Source organism: Brachyhypopomus gauderio, chromosome 17, assembly GCF_052324685.1.
Source record: "Brachyhypopomus gauderio isolate BG-103 chromosome 17, BGAUD_0.2, whole genome shotgun sequence".
NCBI classification, from domain to species: domain Eukaryota; kingdom Metazoa; phylum Chordata; class Actinopteri; order Gymnotiformes; family Hypopomidae; genus Brachyhypopomus; species Brachyhypopomus gauderio.
The window spans coordinates 12,782,902-12,801,663 of record NC_135227.1 but is presented as its reverse complement, the minus strand read 5'-3'; the positions used below and the strand labels follow the sequence as shown (position 1 = coordinate 12,801,663).

The following is an 18,762-nucleotide window of genomic DNA, read 5'->3' as shown; positions in this document are numbered from 1 at the left end:
TGGTTTTCTGGTTGTTGTTGATCTGCAAGTTCATAAGTTCTTTCTTTCTTATTAAGGACCTTCTGTTTGTTTTGCCATGCTTGGGCATCTGTGCATAATTTGTGTCTGGACTCATCTTAATTTTTTTCAGCAAATGCTTACTTTACTTTTACAGATCCTTTCACCAAAGTCCCAGTCTTCATATTTATTTGCTGAGTCTTAAAGCAAACACTAATAAAAAAAAAACAACCAGTTAAGCTCAGTTCAGTTCATCACTAATAAATATGTATTATGTTGGATGCTAATGCAGCCAATTCAACAGAACATACCTGACCAGTGAGAACAGTGAACAGCAACAAAGAAGAAAACAGCAATGTTGTGCTCTTTGGTTTCTTTTTTGTTTGTTTGTTTTAATTTTACCTCAGTTCTGCACTACTTAAATATAAAGCAGAAAATTGTTTTTTATTACAGTTCTAAATTGTAAAATTGCTTACAGTGGGAACAGTCATTCATACAGTGAATTTTTTTCTCTCATGAAAAAAAAAATCCAATTCAGTAACATCTTCAGGAGTAAGCACTAAAGCTGCAGACAGTGTTGTCTGCACTCTCCCATGCCCATGAAAATGACAGAGTACTAGAACTGCTATGGAGCCAGTCTTGAATGGGCTCTGTAGCAATATGCTCCTCACCTTTATCCACTTCTACAATGGTATGTCCCCTCCATTATTTCTTCCACAATTGGTCTACTTCTTTAAACTTCTTCTTCTGCCATTTCATGGGCACACCCGATATGACAACTTCTCCATGGAGGAAGGGTCTCTAGAGCATCCAAAGCTCTCTACATTAAAACTCTCATCTACAACAGAAACTCCATTGCTTCTTTAGATAACTAAATTGCTAACTTATTACACAAAAAAACCAAGATGATTCATTTGAACCAAGTGACTACAACTAGTGTCACACAGTTTCTTTGTCACTGTGTTTGTTCCAAATGTGTTTACACCATACTAAATTATAGTACTCCCAGATATTCCCAGATCAATAAAAAAGGTAAATACATGTTAAATGTAGGTAAATGTAGTTCCTGTCTGTCTTAACCATTAAGACCAAGCTTACCAAACTCATGGGAATCCTTTTTTTACAATGACCAAAGTGAATGTGACTAGGCAAAAAATGACCAAAGAACTTCAGAGGGTTTGTTTTGCAGCAGTAGTTGTGCTAACTCAGGCTCTACCTCCTGTAACTCTTTCTGGCACAATGACGGACATTTGAAACTGATACATTTATTATGGAACTCTTGGTTGATTGTTGCTATTGTGTTGGTTTTTGTTTGTTTTGTTTTGGCTTGATTTTAGTTGCCTTCGTAATGTTTACATGGTTAGGAGAATGAATGAGTACTACATATGTTTCTCAGAATCTGATTCACAGTGTTTCCCTATAGTCCAATTTAAACCCTGCATCAGTTAACTTTATATTATAGGTATTTGTTCAGCTTTACATCAATACTGGTTAAAAGCCATCATATAGCAGCATGGCAAATACAAATATGATGAGACAAACCTGTAATGCTAACACTTACTCGCTGTTTAAAAGTATATACAAATTAATAGATAGATAATGTACAAACAAAAAATATAGCCTGACCATTTAAAAAAGTTTACACCCAACCCATTCCCCATATATGATTTTAAATATTTAACAAAGAGTACTAAAAAACAAAGCTTGATTACATTTGAGTAAAGGTTTTGAGAAAAAAAACAAGCATCTAAATGCAAAAGCCTCATATAGTGAGGACTGGAATAGGTTATGTACAAAAACATTTCTCTCTCACTGCATTCATATCAATATTTAACAAGAGGAAGGTTGGGTCAAGTGCATAGAGTGTCATCAAGCCATAGTAAGAGTATCTTCAAACTGAAGCTATAAACAACGTTAGGGGGTGGAGAGGAACAGTGACCAGAAGCAAGAACATCAAAGATTCCTCTTTCATTTGAAGTTAGCATAGTCTGAGAAGATATCCACAAAGTCTTGTACAACTTTGTAGCAGAAGTCATACTGTTCCTGCAGAAGAAAGACAATAATTTACATAATTGTATATTTAAAAATAGACAATGTCCATGCCGTTTAAAGGTAACACAGCCCAACATTTAAGTAGCAGTAGAGCTGTCTCTATCACGTCTGGATTGAATATCGTTAGATTCTCACCACAGTTTGGACCATGTGTGGTCTCTGGTTGCGTAAACTCTTTACAGTCTGAAACACGTCTAGTAAGCCTTCAGCTTTCACTCGCTCCAAAATGTTGCTGAGGGCAATGAAGGTTCCGGTCCGGCCCGCCCCAGCACTGAAGGAGGCAACACAGAAGCAGTTGTTTCTGTGATCTGTGCATCAGTATTTGTATGCATATGTGAGGATGAACGATATAGGGCAAAAGACAGACACAGGAAGTATATGCGTCCAATTTCTTACGTTTCCTTTAACATGATTGAAAATTTCACTAAGCAGTAGTGGGACTCCATGACAGCTCATCACTTCATCCTCTCTGGAGTGTGTGCGTGCATACGCACCTGCAGTGTACCACTATAGGGTGGTTGCCAGATTGCTGCTGTTGTCTCTGCACTGCAGCGATAAGGTCAATCATTCCTTTTCCATCTGAGGGGATTCCGATCTCAGGCCATCCGTGAAAGTGGAAGTGTCTGACCAGACGACTCTGCTTCTCCTGAAATGAATAGATGATTGGGCAAAAACATGAAGTCATACAACATATACATAAAGAGAACATGGTTGATTTCTGCTGTGAGGGTTGGGGGTGTGCTGCTCTTGCCTAGTTGTATTAAGCAGTGTGTCAGTTTTGCAAGTGATAATGAATATGAGACGTTTGCCATGAAGCAACTTGCTGCTGTCAGATTAGTTCTCCTTTGTCTTTATAAGAGCAAAAACACAGTTTCATCATGCACCTCTGTGTACGTCTTTAATCACTTCTGAACAGACTCCATCAGATGTCTGTCTAGACTGACCACGGGCTGCAGTGTTCTCCCCCAGCTCTGATACACTTCAGTGTGTAACTGGAGACTAGAGCAGGGAGGACTCACCGGCATGTACGTGAGCAGCAGATCCCGGAGACTGAAAGTCTCGCACTGCGTGTCCCTCTTCAACTCCACGCCGTACTCCCCAAACACAACGCTGCCCTCTGCAGGCCAGTAAGGCACACATTTCTCCTGCATTTACAACCAAAGCAAGCGCCGTAAATAAACTTTACAATTTACACTTTACATTTACAGAGGAGAGGGATCGAGCCTGGACTCAGGCACAGGCACCAAGCTGAATGACTGCATAGGAATTCATTAGTACAAGCATGAATCTGTTAACAGTCATGATTGGGGTTTTTGCATCAAGGGTGGGATTCTCGTGGCGTGGAAGGCCCGTGTTCAGGTGTACTGTCAGTGAAGATGCGTGGTGGCAGCAGTATTGGTGAAATGTGGTGCTATCCACCTGCTCTCTCTCCTTCAGCTCAGTTAACATGACGATGGAGTGACACTTCCACTCCCACACCATGCGCCAGAAGTCCTGAACAGTGTGGGATAACGGCCCCTGGGTGGCAATGAAGTAATCCTTCTGCCTGTAACCCTAGCGTGAGGACACAGACAGCCACACATATAGTGGGGGTTTTTGGCTTATTTCAACTGTTTGAATTGTTATTTCAGCAGCTTGAATTTTGCTTATGTGAAGAGTGTTAAATGTGCTATTTATTGCTAATTACATTTATGTAATTGGTATATATGTACGTGTGTGTATAATAAGTCTATATTACTCAAGGAAAAACAATGTCCAGCAATCATTGCAGTAGTTGATATAGATTTTGGAAATGTTGGAAAAATGACATTTGTTTATGTTAAATATGTAATGACACTGAATTTATATTATCCTTATGAAAGGAACTTGGAAGATACTTCCTAATGAAGCAGTTTAGTCAACTAGATTCTGGCTCAATAATGTATACCAAGTCCACCCCCAAATAATATAGATTGGTTTCATCCATAAATATACTTACATCTATGAAAGATGCATTTATGTAATCTGTGAACTCTTGACCTCTTTTTACAGATAGTATTACCCTGTTGAAGTCATCTGGAAAACATAAGCAAGGCATAAAATTATATTAGCACTCATTTGGAATGGGTGCATTATGCAGTTAGATTAGCATCATCTTTAAGGTCATTTTCGCTATTGTATATTTAATACTTTCCAAACACTTCAAGAACTTCACCTCTGCAAACTGCAGAGCAATTCAAAAGGAAGAGAAATGAGTCAACTTGACTGCGTGAGTGTTCAGCCCTGCTCATGAAGCATGACCGTGTCGTAGCATTTAGTTGTAGTAATCCTAATTAGGTGGAAAGTGTGTGTTCCGTTTGGGCTGGAAGCGAGACCTCCATGGTCAGCCTTGGTCACCTCTTGTCTAGTAGCTTAGAGGTTATATGATGAGGCATTTCCTTACATGGAATGATCTGCAACACTCTGTTCTTCCTCATGTTTGCTGGGAGATTTCCAGTTCTCATATTCTCCTTCATTATGCGGACATTAGTCAGCTTCTGTGGTGAGGAAACAAAAAAAGAATTGAAGGTCAGGACTACATTCTCCACCTCCCACCAAAAAACACTTTAATTACCTCCGACTACCTTTAATTTTACCTCCAACTACAGTGGATACAGAAGTCCAACAGACACATAAAGGAAATATGTGAGAGAGTAGAGGGTAAGTACTCTGAATTCATCCTCCAGTCCTACTCGGTCCATGTGGATGTGCGAGCTGTGGATGCGATGCAGGTGGCCCTCCAGAGAGGACACGTCCAGCTCCGTGTCACCGTACAGATAATGTTCCAGCAGGGCCTGATAGATGAAGGAGTACTGCATCTGCAGGACAACCGGCACAAAGAGGGACCGTTCACGGTCGTCGGGGCCTGAAAAAACACGGGACGTCTAGACAGAGCAAAGCCAAAGCGTGGGATTCTTACGTCCGTCTGCACGAGCTGGCAACGCTGGCTGCGGATTCTGGAGATGAAACCAAAGACATCCACTCGGCCCTCCGCGTGCATCATATCCATCATGGCATCAATCACAATAAACGTGCCGGTCCGTCCAACACCAGCACTAGGAAGAGGGAGAGACAGACCGACCAACCACAGTGAGACACAGGAGACAATGAGATGAATCATCCCCTTTTCTGGGTTTGTTATATTTTGCATAGATGAGATCAGATTGGAGCTGGACTGAAAGCAGATGGTTATGTCCTGTTCTGTTCCTGGAATTGGATTTGTTCGACTAATGAAATCTGAACTGAGTATTCAGGAAGTAGTAATAGAAATCAGTTCCATTAAGTTTAAGATATGTTTCTATTGAGATTTTTTTAAAGGCCGGTACACTAGAAAATAACTCAATAGTTCTAATGACTACACAGCCAGCTTCTAACTCCCAGCCATTGGCTGTGTCAAGCCTGCGTCCTCAAACAGCTGTTGAGGCCTAACACAGCTGAAGCCACCAACGTTGGGATCTCTTCTTTCAGCTACAGGGGACAAGTGTGTTGTTCCTGCTACAAGTGGTAATGGCCCCATATGGCCCTTTTCTTTAAACAGCTGAAAACACACACACATAGTCCCAGTTTGCGAAGTTCAGTCATGTTCAGTCAAACTCGGCTACTTTTGTCCTAAGAGAGCCTGCAGTGTTAAAGTTTTTGGAGTGTTGGACATTGGAAGCTTTTTATGCCTAAGAAATGCATACAGTCAGTACATTGAATTGTAATAGTTGCATGTTAATTCACTATTTAAGGCACCTCCTGCACATTAATAATATAATCAAAGTGCATACCAGTGTAAGAAAGTTTCTACTTAAGTAGCCCGAGTTCTGGCCCAGAAGCACTTTCAGCCTTGCACTTCTACTTTGCCTAGCAGGCTTCTGCTTCTAAGGGCCCTGAGGAATCAAAGCTCCTCTGATGGCTCAGTACCAGCTGACCTGCCTGGTGCATTTGCCCTCTACGACCATCTCCTTCCATATGTGCATTAGTAGGGTGCTGCTTATTCCAGTCAAACACCCATGTGGGTTTTTTAGCCATTGCTTACATGATTGGCTACCACACATACTTCCATACTAATGTTAGTTTTTATTGAGATTATATAAATTAGTCCAAGACTGCACGTCACCTGTCTATACATTTCTATACAGTCTATGGCAGACAGGATGTCAGCAGCCTCAGGAACAGTCTTGCATGTGCATGTTTTTAATTGGTGGTCGTCACCCTTACCTGCAGTGAACTATTATAGGTCCAGCATGCACTGGGTTGACGCTCTTGACTTTCTTGAGAAACTTGAGCATTCCGATGGGGGAGAGGGGCACACCGAAATCAGGCCAGCTTGTGAAGTGTAGCTGGGTGACCAGTCTTGGTGCCCTGCAGCCTTCTGCGCCATGCTGAAGATCACAGAGAGCATCGGCGTCAACGGGGCACACGCCCGTCAGGGTTGGAATCGCAAAAGCCTATCCTCACCAAATCACACTGTCCCAAAAGACTCAGTAAACACTTTTGGTTATTTGGGAGTTTCTACTTACATACTGCACGCAAAACTTTCTGATGGTGTAGTCTACCAGCACGGTGACGTCCTCCACCGCTACCCTGACGACTCCATACAGCCAGCAGCCCTGCTCCGGCCAGTACTGACAACATTTTTCCTAGACACAGGCAGACAAACTGTTGAAGATTAGACATCCCGACAAACGGGCCTCACACCTAATTTGCACTATTGCTCATTTACACCCAAAGCAAATCAGCACTAAGCTATATTTTTAAAATCTTAAATATGCTTGAGAATATAAACTAAAATATCTAATGGTGGAAGAGTTTTTGTATCACCTCTTTTCTCTCTCGTGTGTTGGTCAGCATAACTATGGTGACAGATTTCTGTTCCCAAACCATTCTCCAGAAATCAGCCACAGTCTCTGGCTTTGGCCCTGCAGACACAGACAGGGAAATGGTAAAATCTTTAAAGATAAAATCAGGGCATAAAAGGTGGCATTGAATAATACATGATCCCTGAAGACTGCAACCATAGCTGTGCTGTGTGCATGAACTGGCCCTGAGCTGGCCCCTAGCACTTCCTGCTGTTCATCACTAACTCGGTGAAGGCAAGGCTCATGAATTCAATTACTGAGGGTGTTCTGCACTGTTCAATTTGATGTTTCCCAATTTAAATTGATAATTACCTGCTGAGCTACATCTTTGCTGTGCTGTGGCTCTCTGGGACATGAGTTTGAGAGCCCTGTTAAAACGTTACCAAATGGGTTTGCTGTGATCTAACATTTTCAAACACTGAGGAAAACTGTGGTTCATGCATGCTTACCTTGAGCAGCAATAAATTTGTTCTTTTCTCTGTAACCCTAAAAAAATTGTGAAGAAGTCAGTACATCCAATTACCAAACTCAGTGTCAGACAGCTGCTACTGGCACTCATGTGCAGTATCAGAGTGCTTAAATTACGAACAACATGGTCATATCTCTGTGAGAATAATTCAGATGCATGAATGGTTTACCTTAGCTTAACCAAATTCATAGAGATTTGTATCACTTTGCATTCATTGCTATTTACTTACTGTAAAAACAGGATACACTCACATCTATGTATGAAGCATTGATATAGTCTGAGCATATGTGGCCATCTATATGTGAAAGCAGAACTCTGGAGTGGTCATCTGTTGAGAAGAATAGAAAGGTACAATGAATATCACTACTGGGACGTGTGTGTGTGTGTGTGTGTGTGTGTGTGTGTGTGTGTGTGTGTGTGTGTGTGTGTGTGTGTGTGTGTGTGTGTGTGTGTGTGTGTGTGTGTGTGTGTGTGTAAGCATGCATGCGTTACTCACAGGGAAGTATGTTTGGATATCTGTTCTTGTCTTTGTTCTCTTCCCTGCTCGCTTCCTCAAACGTACCCCGGCCAAACCCGCAAGGCAAAGACTGTTAACACATCACAAGATGGCTAACGTCAGCTAGCGGGCGTGCTGTGGAGGTTAACTGACGAGTGGGAGGAAAGAGTGAGAGTGTGTGCTCCTACATTAAACTCCTCTCTAAACAGCTTGCCATCGTCTGCCGTCCGTAGGCGGAACTCCTCCTCCAGGGACTCCAGCAGGATGGGGAAGGAGCGCTTTGATGGGGAGGGAGATCTTGGGAGAAGCACCACTGTTTGTTCTGAGAAAGAGAGACTAGATGAGCTAGCTCAATATGCAGGGGCCGTTAGTCTTCTAATGAACATGGCTAGGAAGGATATGGATAGAGAACAATATGATCCTTTGTTCACTGAAGATAACTGATACTGCATTTCATGTGACTTTTTTTTAAGCACACAAGGTCTGGATTCAGGGTTTCACCTACCTTGATCTTCCAAGAAGCCATTAGGTAACTTTTTGTCAACTGAAGTAACAAGATCCTTCCTTTGTTGTCTGAACCTATTAGAACAATAAAAGAAAACATTTTAAAGGATCAATTTACAATATAAAGACTAAGCAATAATACAAAAGAGCATATAATCAAATTGTGAAGTTTAAATCACACAAACCCCCACACACACACCCACACACCATCTAAAGCTGTTCTTTCTCATGGGAGACAGGCAAGCACAGAGCTACAAAGCAGCTGAGAAATACTGACTCTTTGACCAACTAGCACAACTGCCTTCAAATTTTATTACGCAAACAGTTGTTGAACTAGCTGGGCAGGGCTATACATGTATCTCCTCCCCTATACAAGGGAGCCTATTTCAGTCCAAGCGTCCTGTAGACACACATGAAAAGAAACACATATTGATATACACAAAGATTGTTGCTTAACAAGGATGTGATCAATTTTATTGGTCCAGTTCAATTCATAAACTGAAAAGTAGAAAAAATCTTTTAAAACAGTATCAGCTAACTAAATTTATTACAAGAATATTAGCTTGCCATCTGATTGACATGAACTTCAACTGAATTAATTCAAGTCCAGCCCTGATATATATAGAGAGAGATAACTGCAAACATTCCACTCCCATCTCAGTCTGACAGACAATATCATCTAGAGACTTGTTGTGCAAGGATGCATAAATATTAGGGTTGGAATGCATCACCAATACTGACTCCACCAGGACCCATGAAATGTGTGTGTGTGTGTGTGTGTGTGTGTGTGTGTGTGTGTGTGTGTGTGTGTGTGTGTGTGTGTACACATACCTGAGCAGGTATACTGTGAGGAGGATGAAGATGATGAGGAGGAGAGAGATGACGAGGGTGGAGGGCAACACGTGAGAACCCTGAGGTGCAGGAGGCTCTGAGAAGGAAAAGAGTAAATTCCAAGCATGTTTAACCTAACTCCACTCTGAGCTCCTCAAATGAAGAACATGAAGAACCATGAAGAACATGGAGTCCATACCTGCCGTCCTGTTCACATATAAGGAGGTGTTTGATAAAAGGTTTGTTGCCACCAGAAACAGGACCATCATGACTGGATACAAATGGAAGAAAATAGAATGTCAAATATTTTAAAGAAAATACATATCAAATATATGTAATACATATATATAAAACTGATGAAATTGCAGGAATATGACAGGGTCTCTGTGCATGCTATGGAAGATGAATGGCTCTAAACATAAACAATGGCTTCATCATTTAATCATATAGTCTACAAGTCATGAGAGTTTAGTGTAACACCTATAAACTCATTGCATGTTTTACGCCAATAAGCCATTCTCCAAAATGATCCCTTAAATGTACTATTCATAGCTTAACTCATGAGATTTACCATCTCCAGAGACATACTTGATGTTCTATATATTATAAGTAGAAGCTATAATGTTACAAGTAGTAGCTAGGAGCTAAAGAAACTAGGACAGTACTCAATAATGTGATGGAATATACAAGAATGTAAGTGTATGAAGTGTGTGAATACTCTGGATCCAGGTTGTTTGTATGGAAGGTTTTTATTAACACATTAATCTCATCCAAGTCCAACATTTTCAACAAGTCCTTCCATTGCTGCAGTCAGCCAGGTTTTTCGAAAGCTCCTCGTCATTGATGAAGTGAATTAACCTTTCTTATTGTTTCATAACAGCGGATCAGATCAAGCCCCAGCACTTTTCTTGTAGGCTCCTGGCACTTTTGGGTGTGTTGGTGCTGAAATGTTGCTGTTATTTCTGGCATCTCAGTTTTATGGAGGGTTGGGTCACACAGGACCATTGGGGATGGGTTGAACCATGCAGGGTTATTATCCTTAACGAAAACTAAACCAAGACTTTAATATTCACGAAACAGAATTACACAGGAGGACATTTTAGATGGCTTTTTAGAAGTAGACTCCATATGTCCGTTAAATATAAAAACACACAGAAGATTGCGATGTTGCTAAATATCCTATAGAAGCATTAAGGTCAGTCCTCAGTGGCGATGTGCAGCCGGAGCCTTGTGAGGCGTTTGGGCCTGGTCGTGCTGGTAAAACAATAACAGCTGGTGGTTTTCGGGAATAACAGCACATATAGGTTCAAAATAGTGCAGCACTGCACATTATACAACACTTCACCGTTTTCATATTTGATGAAAAAAAGATTTGATCATCAGTAATGTTTAGTTTTTAAAGTTCTGAAATTATTTATAGCTAGCTGTGCACTTAATTTTGATTTCGTCGACTGGGAAATTCACTAAGCAACGTATACAAAGCCTTGACGCTTCGTAATATTACCAGGCAGGATTTGTTGGTGAAATTAACATGTGGAGAATGAATAATCTGCTTGTGTATACATGTGTTTTTATTTTACAGCTTTTAGCTTGTTAAACCAAGCTAGCTAGTCCTACTTTATTCGTAGCGAACACTGCCACTCAGTAGTTAACTTGCTGTATATTTGTGCAGATAAAAGCTCTCCGCTGATGGTATCTGGCTAACTGAACCGGGTTTGCCTTGAAAGCGAACATAGCATATTCTGTTTTCATGAGCTTTCATCAGTCTGTGAGAGGATGGGTCCAAACGCTCTTTCACAATGCTTAACCACGGTGACACCGAGACTGGCGTCACGAAAAGGAGACCCGTACGCTATTGAGGAATTAAAGCGTGGACTGCTTTAAACGTTAGGGCCTATATCTTAAAATCTATTATTTGTTTTATGGGAAGGCAGCGAAGAGTGTGAAGAACAAGGGTGATGTTTTAGTGACAATAGGTATCGGTGTTACACCGAAATCTGTCACCACCGATTTCTGTGACGACAGAGCCAGCAGCACACACTCTTTCTGACGGCTGTTATCAGAACATGTGACCCCACCAGTCGAAATGTTTTTAGGTTTTAAGCGGTGTGCTACCGGCTCTCTGCTGATCCCAGACATAAAAACATTTGTACAAATGAATGTGAAAGGATAACGCCACTGAAAACATTTAGACTGGTGTTTAATTACTTTATTATGAAGGTACAGTGGTCTCATGTTATGATGGCTGCACATGGGTACTCTTGAGTTACTGTTTGTGTCCTTACAGTAAAATGTAATTAAATTGTTAATTTAATGGTAAACAGTTAAAATCACAGAATTCGGTGGTCACAGATTTTCTTCAGATATTTTACAGCGTAGAATACAGCATTCCAAAAACCAAGGCTTGATAATACCAATGCATGTGCCAATGCTTCTAGATTTGGAATGAGCAAAATCTGGAAATATTTCTGACATGAACTGAAATGGATGTGAGTGAGTAATTCAGGGTCCCCTTGACAAAGTACTATCCAAGCTGTCTCCTTATGTCCTGTTAAGTTGTGTAGTCTGAGAGAGAATAATTACATGACATGAAAATGTGGCAATTCTGATATATTGGATTTACAACCAGCAGGACCAGACTGGTCAAGTTTTGCTACAGTTCCACCTCATAAAATTATGGATCATCCAGTGGTTTAATCTCTGAAAGACAAGGCATAAGAGTAGAATAAAGAGAAGTAGCTGTAGGCAAGTTCTAGCGAATACGTAAAGCTGGGTGTCATTTATGTATCAACGGAAACCAATGCTATAATGCCTCGTAAAAGGTCCTGTGTAAGCAGATAAAGGACAAAGAGGGCTCCCAATACTGATACACACACTTGTCATGGATTTGACATGGATCCTGGCTCCATATGCTCTTCCTATTGTTCAGCTGCTGCCACCTGTGCATGAATGTGACAATATCCACTCACCAGCGCACAGCGCAGCTATGTGATTATACACAAGCTTTTGCTACTTCTCCTGACTCAGTTGAACCTTTAACCTTTAGACAGGTGAGAATGGAAATTGGGATTTATTGACCTGGTCATAACCCAGACTGGAAGATCCCGCCATCACCACATTTCCTGTGACCTTTAAGCACAGTGGTGAAAGAAATGCAATCTGATGCAAACATACAAGCACATGCACTCATGAGCAAACATACTCACAAATATGGTCCAAACCAGGGGTGTCACTTATAGAGTCAAGCTCTCAATCCATAGTAGCTTCCTGGACACTTCTCTTCAGGCAGGAGTCTGAAAGGTTTCCTAGATTCATAATATCTGTCTACTTGCTGCTTCTTCTCAGTTCTGGATAATGTAGTTACTCAGGTCACTCTCCTGTTCACTGTGGATATGAGATCCACTTGTAACACCTGGAGAGATAAGGAAAACAGAAATATTAACATCCTTTTTAAATGAAAGACGGCAAAGAATGTAATAAAGTAGATGTCTGTGTTATTCTTACAGACTTGCATTGTATTTTTCACTGCTTGGCAGAAACATCAAAGGCTAACTAGATTTGCAGATGGTACAACATTTCTGGGACTGGTCTTTTATGACCACGAAGATATGGTGGGAGCTTTGAAGTGAATCATTTAAAACCTGAATATTGAAAACCCCATAACAACAAAAAGAGCTGGTGGTTTTATTTAAGAGAAGAAACATCAACCTACCACTCCAACTCTTGAGTTCCTAGGCACAACCGTCAGCACAAATTTAATTGGACATAATACTGCTCTCTTAACCTGAGGCCTTTCATCATAAAATAACTCGGGTATTTGGTGTGTCTAGATATTCTGGTACACACTTATAAAGCTGTTGTGGAACAGTTTGGTGTAGCAACATCACTGCACAAGAGGGAAAAGATCACTGATTTAGGTCTTCATTCCTGCCTCTTTATACACCAAACAGAAAACAAGGTGCCAAAAATTATACTGATAGTTCTCACCCACACCACGACCTTTTAAACTGCTCCCTCCAAACCATGTTATACAGGACTAGTTTCAAAACAGCACTTAAATGCAAGATTGTTATATGTATGATTCTTCAGGAGCACTGAAACAATTTCCTTTCAGCACACCACCGGCAGATATGACAAAGTACCGAAACGTGAAACCTAACCTGAGTCTAACTAAATGTCTTGTAACCCACACAAGACCAACATGCTCCCATTAAGCGCTTCATAGTCCCATAAGGCAGATCTGAGCTATATATACTCATGCTCTGTATTAAAGAACAAAATGTGGGGTAGTAGGCCACAGGTTCACTTTACTCTAAGTGTGACAGGCAAAGTGCTGTAGAGGCAAAAATTAATATAATGTATGACCTAAGCAGTGTGGTTAAGGGGAAACTGTATGTATATGTTATATTTACCTGATCGCCACATACGCCTTCTTATATTGCATATAGAAGTTCACATAGAATAATCTATGTTAGGATACATTAACATCTTAAAATTTAATTTGGTCTGATTTCACAGCTCACTTTATATTTCTGATCTCCTTTTGTGTATTTGACTTGAAACCGTTAGTCTACATCATACCGGACCCTTCATTTGATCAGCCAAATGAAGATCAAACCAGAGAATGTGTCAGTCTTATCTGAGCTGTTGTACACGGTCCATTCCCTGGACTGTGATAAGAAACATAAGGTTGTGCAGGTGTTATGCAGGTGCAAGGTGCAATGCCAAGGTCATGGGTTCAATTCCCAGCGAGAACATCCACTGTTATACTGATAAATATGTAAAAAAAAAAAAAAAAACCTATAGATAGGACCATTTGCCAAATGCTAGAAATGTAAATGTTTTAGACAATGGAGAAATATGTGACTTTAGTTTGCCTTAGCTAAACCATGTCCTGACTCTGAGCCTTTAGAAGTGCAGTCAGACATTGGGGAGCGATCCTGGAAATGCAATCTACATCAGTTCTGAGAAGACATCAGTGCGAGACTTCTAACCACTCATAAACCTGAGTCCGTTACCCTGGAAACATGTGCATTTGCCATCTGCACACATCTCACAGCATTTCGGATATGCCTGTCTGGAAACATAAGACTTATTTGCATGTCTTTAATTCTTTATAAGCAAGTAGAAAATTGTCTATTTGAAAATTTGCTAATGGTGGCAAATCAATTACCGCAGTAATCCAGACAGTCATGCCCTTAAAATAGTAGCAAAAGAGAATGGAATGCACAAACATATATTCCTGACAGGAGATTGATTACAACTCTAAATAAGAGTAAAAAATCATTTGCAATGATAATATAAGCAAGCTTTGATGAATCTCAAAAATCCTTTTCATTACTATTTTAACACTATAATGTGATTTTCATTGAAGTCAAGTTTAATAAAAGAGAGTCACTAAATAATAATAAAATGATAAATAATAAAAGTCACTAAATGTGGTCAAATCAGGACCTACAGGGGAATGTCAGTACTTCTGACTTACATGTGTATACATTTTTGCTTTTGTTTAACTGCCATTCTGGTTCTCAAATTAAACAGCCAATAAATCAAAACAAAGAAGTTTGTTAATTCTGTTTTTGTAACCTTGTAGCAGTTCAAATGGTATTTTCATATTGACAGACCGTATAGTTCCCATTATGCAAATTATGTTTAAGTGAACTTTTCCCTTATTTATGATCATTCAGTACCCCTGAGAAAAACTTTTGCAAATGATTAAACTTTAATCCAGGATGTCACTGCATTGCACTCTATTTCTTTATCTCATGCTCAGGCAGAAGCCAGGTGAATCTGCCACTTTTCTTTACACTCACGTTTAATTAACCATAAATCCAAGATGATGAAAGTATTGGGTTTTCAAAACAAATTATTAGCATGCATCTACAAGAGACTTTATCAGCAACTCTAGTGTAGTGTTGATCATAAACTGTACAATGTTAGTATAAAATAAGAGAGAGCTGAAACCTCATAAGAATGTTGAGCTGCTCAAGGAGTCTGGCTACTGTTAATGGTCACTGCAAGACCGGCAGCAGGCGTTTCTGACAAACCTTCATTAAATCATCTTAAACTCAGCCCTCAACAAAAACCAAAGGAAAAAAACTTTACTGTGACTTTACTGATCTGGACTGAGATGCTGACTGCTGCATTGAATTGATGGCAATCCTACCTTTATGCTATCCAAAACTGGCTTAAGAGCATTAATGCAGCTTTTCTGGGTCAATGATGAATCTACAAAGTATTATATTTCTGCAGTAAAACCAAATTTGCACTGAAACTATATATGCCTAATGAGCAAGGTGCGATATATAATTTGCCATTAGTGGGAAGCTTTCAGACAGAGCAACAATGTTTTAAATCACAGTGGTGACCTTTGGTGTGATGTGTTTGTAAAAGGTTTGTGCTGTGTGGTTTGAAACCTCATTTTAAGTTAAATAGTACAGTGAAGCCCAAAACCTCAGTGAAGATTCATGAACAACATATTCACCGACCTTATAAGAACAGCTGAAGATAGCCTTTATTCTCTCAATAAAAGGAGCAAACTGAGTCCAGCTAAGCCACCCACCCACAACTCTCTCAATGTAATGTTTAGATGATCCACAAACATCTCTTACTTGGAAATAAAAAGGGGGGGGGGGGGGGGGGGGGGGGGGGGTTGGGGACAACACCTGGTCTTTGACCTACTGTGTGCATTTTAGTTCATTTGCCTTTTTCTTAGTGGCCTGACATTTCTTCAGTTCTGTAGTGTTTAATAAACTATTAATTTAACCTCGTTTTAAGTGCATCATGATGCCTACTCCTCCCAGTCACATCGTCTCTACTAGAATCAAAGTCCCTGGACAGCAGTTATCATGTATGATCCACAGTCTTCATGAAAATGTATCTGAACTCCATAACATCATTAAACTCATTTCACTAGATGTTTAAGCAGTGTTGGGAGGGGACAAAGATCAAACAGTTTTGTGAATGGAAAAAACACATTAATAAAACATGGGGTAAAGATGTTTGGTGCAACACACAGTGTTAACTAGAGAAACACGATTTTCCTTTAGAAACATCTAAGACCTTATTCAATAATACTGCTGAACATATCCTCAATATAGTCCAAAAACAGTTTTCCATTTGCCACTTTATGGATGGCATAAAATATGTCCTTAACAAAGGGGCCTTTGAAAACATGGAAGCAACTTAAACATGCTTAAAGATAAAAGTGTGTGTGTGTGTGTGTGTGTGCGTGTGCGTGTGCGTGTGTGTGTGTGTGTGTGTGTGTGTGTGTGTGTGTGTGTGTGTGTGTAAGTTTCTAATGTGTCAATAGTGTTTGGCTTGACAAATGATTGGGATGTTAATTGTTAATATGCCACACCCAGTTATGAGCTGCATGTTTGACAGAAAGTCACAGTAAGAGTGATTGCTGTTGACATGTGAATCAGGATTACGATTGTGCTGCATTGTGCACCGTTTAAAGTCCAATAGCAACTGCCAGTTTCAGTCACACCGCAAAATCAAAATGTCTCCTCTTTACACTCTCATATCTGTATTATCAGTAATATCAGCTTGTTAAATGAAAATCATTGTTTTTTCTAAATTGTTCAATCGAACACAATGCCGAGTTAAAGAGATGTTCTGAAGATCTGCAAAGAAAAGTTATGAGAAACCTCTCTTGGAAGGATAAACCTTCATTTAAGAGCCGAATACAAAATGTAAACATGATTGTAAACACCCTGACATACCATGCGCGGTACTGAAGCGCCCGAGGTTCGTGCATTTATGAATGAAGGAGGTAAACAACACAACGCTGCGCTTCTAGGTCTACCACGGCTGTGCCATGGTGGAGGAGGTACGCCTGTATCTCACATAGGTTCACTGACACGACCAGAGGAGGCTGTGGCACCTTCAGTGTATCATGTAGGGCTAGCGTGAGTGAAGCCTGCAGGAATGTGTGTACAGGATTGTTTATAGGGTGGAAACATGGGCTCGGTTCTACCAGCCTATACACATCCTACTGAACTTTCCTATTCAAAAACGTATTGCCGTATTGGTCACGTATTCAAAACCATTATTTCCTATTACTTAACGAAATACTGTGTCTATATCCAGAAGAATATGAGGATATATCTAAGAAGCAGTATTGACGGACAGTACTGACAACGTAGGCGAAACGTGAACGTACCACGTTGGGAGAAATACGGCATTGACGCGCTTAACAAATGACAATATGATATTCTAAACATTTCTAAATAATTCTCCCAGGCTGTCTTACTACATTCGGCGATAAACGTCTACGGCCTGCTGTAGGGTGAGATATCTAAATTGTGGTCCTTACCCCGCTGAGCATCTAGGTTACTGAGAGACGATGATGATTAATGCCTCGCATCATATACATTTCATAATGACCTTACCTCTGCGATGCAGTCGTCGAAGGAAGTGCTCAATCAAAATTTAAAAGCTGTATTTTGCAGTAATGCTATTTCTGTGGGATATTTTGTTTCTTTCCACGGTTCTTGTTATCTTCCCGTGATCTGCTACACACGCCGGTGGGGATGTCGCGTCGCAAGCGGTGCGTCATTCTGTAATGTATCTAGAATCACCGCCCAGACCTACCTGGGAATAATGTTCACTCATTCAACTATATAACTCCGATTCTCAGTTTACAGGGCAAATAGTAAGTATTGTAAGATATTTTAAAATATATTTGCATTGTGATTTTCTCTGCTGTTCCACTAAAATTATTACTGTAACATCTCCTGCCTCCAAACGTAGCTAGTTTTACTATGGAGATTCACTCAGCTGTAGGCTTTATTATAAGTTTAATATAACAAAGTAATTTAAATATACAGTGGAACTGTGCAATAATGTCCGGTTTCACTATGCTGTGACCGTTATATATTTAGATCTGACCGGATTGCTGCTTATTTAACCTGATCAGCGGTTCTTGCTGGTCCTGTTGCATCTCATTTGGCAGCAGTTCTGACATGAAACGACAAACATTTTCAGTGGAGATGTCTGATGAGCAGCTATATACATTCTTAACCATAAATAGCCTTGAATGCCACATTTGTGCAATACTTTTCCTACACAAATGTTGCCGGGCTGTTCAGCTTAACACAATTTTCTCCTGCTTTCTTGTTTTTTTTCTGGAACATGGCGCAATACTGCCGCCCAATGGGATAACCAGGACCGGATTTCCTATTAGGCATATCCTCAAATGGCTTACCCAGCACTTCATGCGTTCATGAAGAAACTGTTATCCATGCAGTAACTTGTTCAAGCACGTTATGTGCTCGTTGGTTATAAATGCTAATTGATGCATGAATATAAGGGCGTAGGAGCGGGTTTGACATTGGGGGAGGACACATTTGCTATCAAATCAAAGCCCAGCCTATCCTCTAAAATATTACCATAAACTGATTCCACTGTAGGCAAGGTAGTTAATCACTGTATGCATAGTGACGTAGAACATGGTCTGGTGGTAGGGAACTGGTCTTGTGACCGGAGGGTCGTGGGTTCGATTCCCAGGCCTAAGGCCATGACTGAGGTGCCCTTGAGCAAGGCAC

At 40.4% G+C, this 18,762-nt stretch overlaps 1 protein-coding gene across 2 annotated transcripts; it reads right to left on the bottom strand.

The window, feature by feature from the left end:
• Positions 1-405: 405 nt before the first annotated feature.
• On the bottom strand, positions 406-17,764 carry ptpreb (protein tyrosine phosphatase receptor type Eb). 2 transcript variants are annotated; one of them, XM_076978875.1, is made up of 21 exons: positions 17,608-17,764; positions 12,418-12,623; positions 9,411-9,482; positions 9,212-9,308; positions 8,382-8,455; positions 8,065-8,198; positions 7,877-7,967; positions 7,632-7,708; positions 7,361-7,397; positions 6,874-6,971; positions 6,573-6,692; positions 6,271-6,434; positions 4,988-5,123; positions 4,737-4,886; positions 4,472-4,565; positions 4,028-4,104; positions 3,469-3,603; positions 3,069-3,194; positions 2,544-2,695; positions 2,185-2,320; positions 406-2,040 (listed from the first exon to the last, which is right to left on the bottom strand). In XM_076978875.1, exons 3-21 carry the CDS (start codon positions 9,478-9,480, stop codon positions 1,966-1,968), a joined length of 2,043 nt encoding a protein of 680 aa, XP_076834990.1. In that variant the 5' UTR covers positions 9,481-9,482; positions 12,418-12,623; positions 17,608-17,764; the 3' UTR covers positions 406-1,965. The 2 variants fall into 2 exon arrangements, with proteins under 2 accessions (XP_076834990.1, XP_076834991.1); XM_076978876.1 differs by lacking the exons at positions 9,212-9,308; positions 9,411-9,482; positions 12,418-12,623; positions 17,608-17,764 and adding an exon at positions 8,588-8,663.
• Positions 17,765-18,762: the final 998 nt, after the last annotated feature.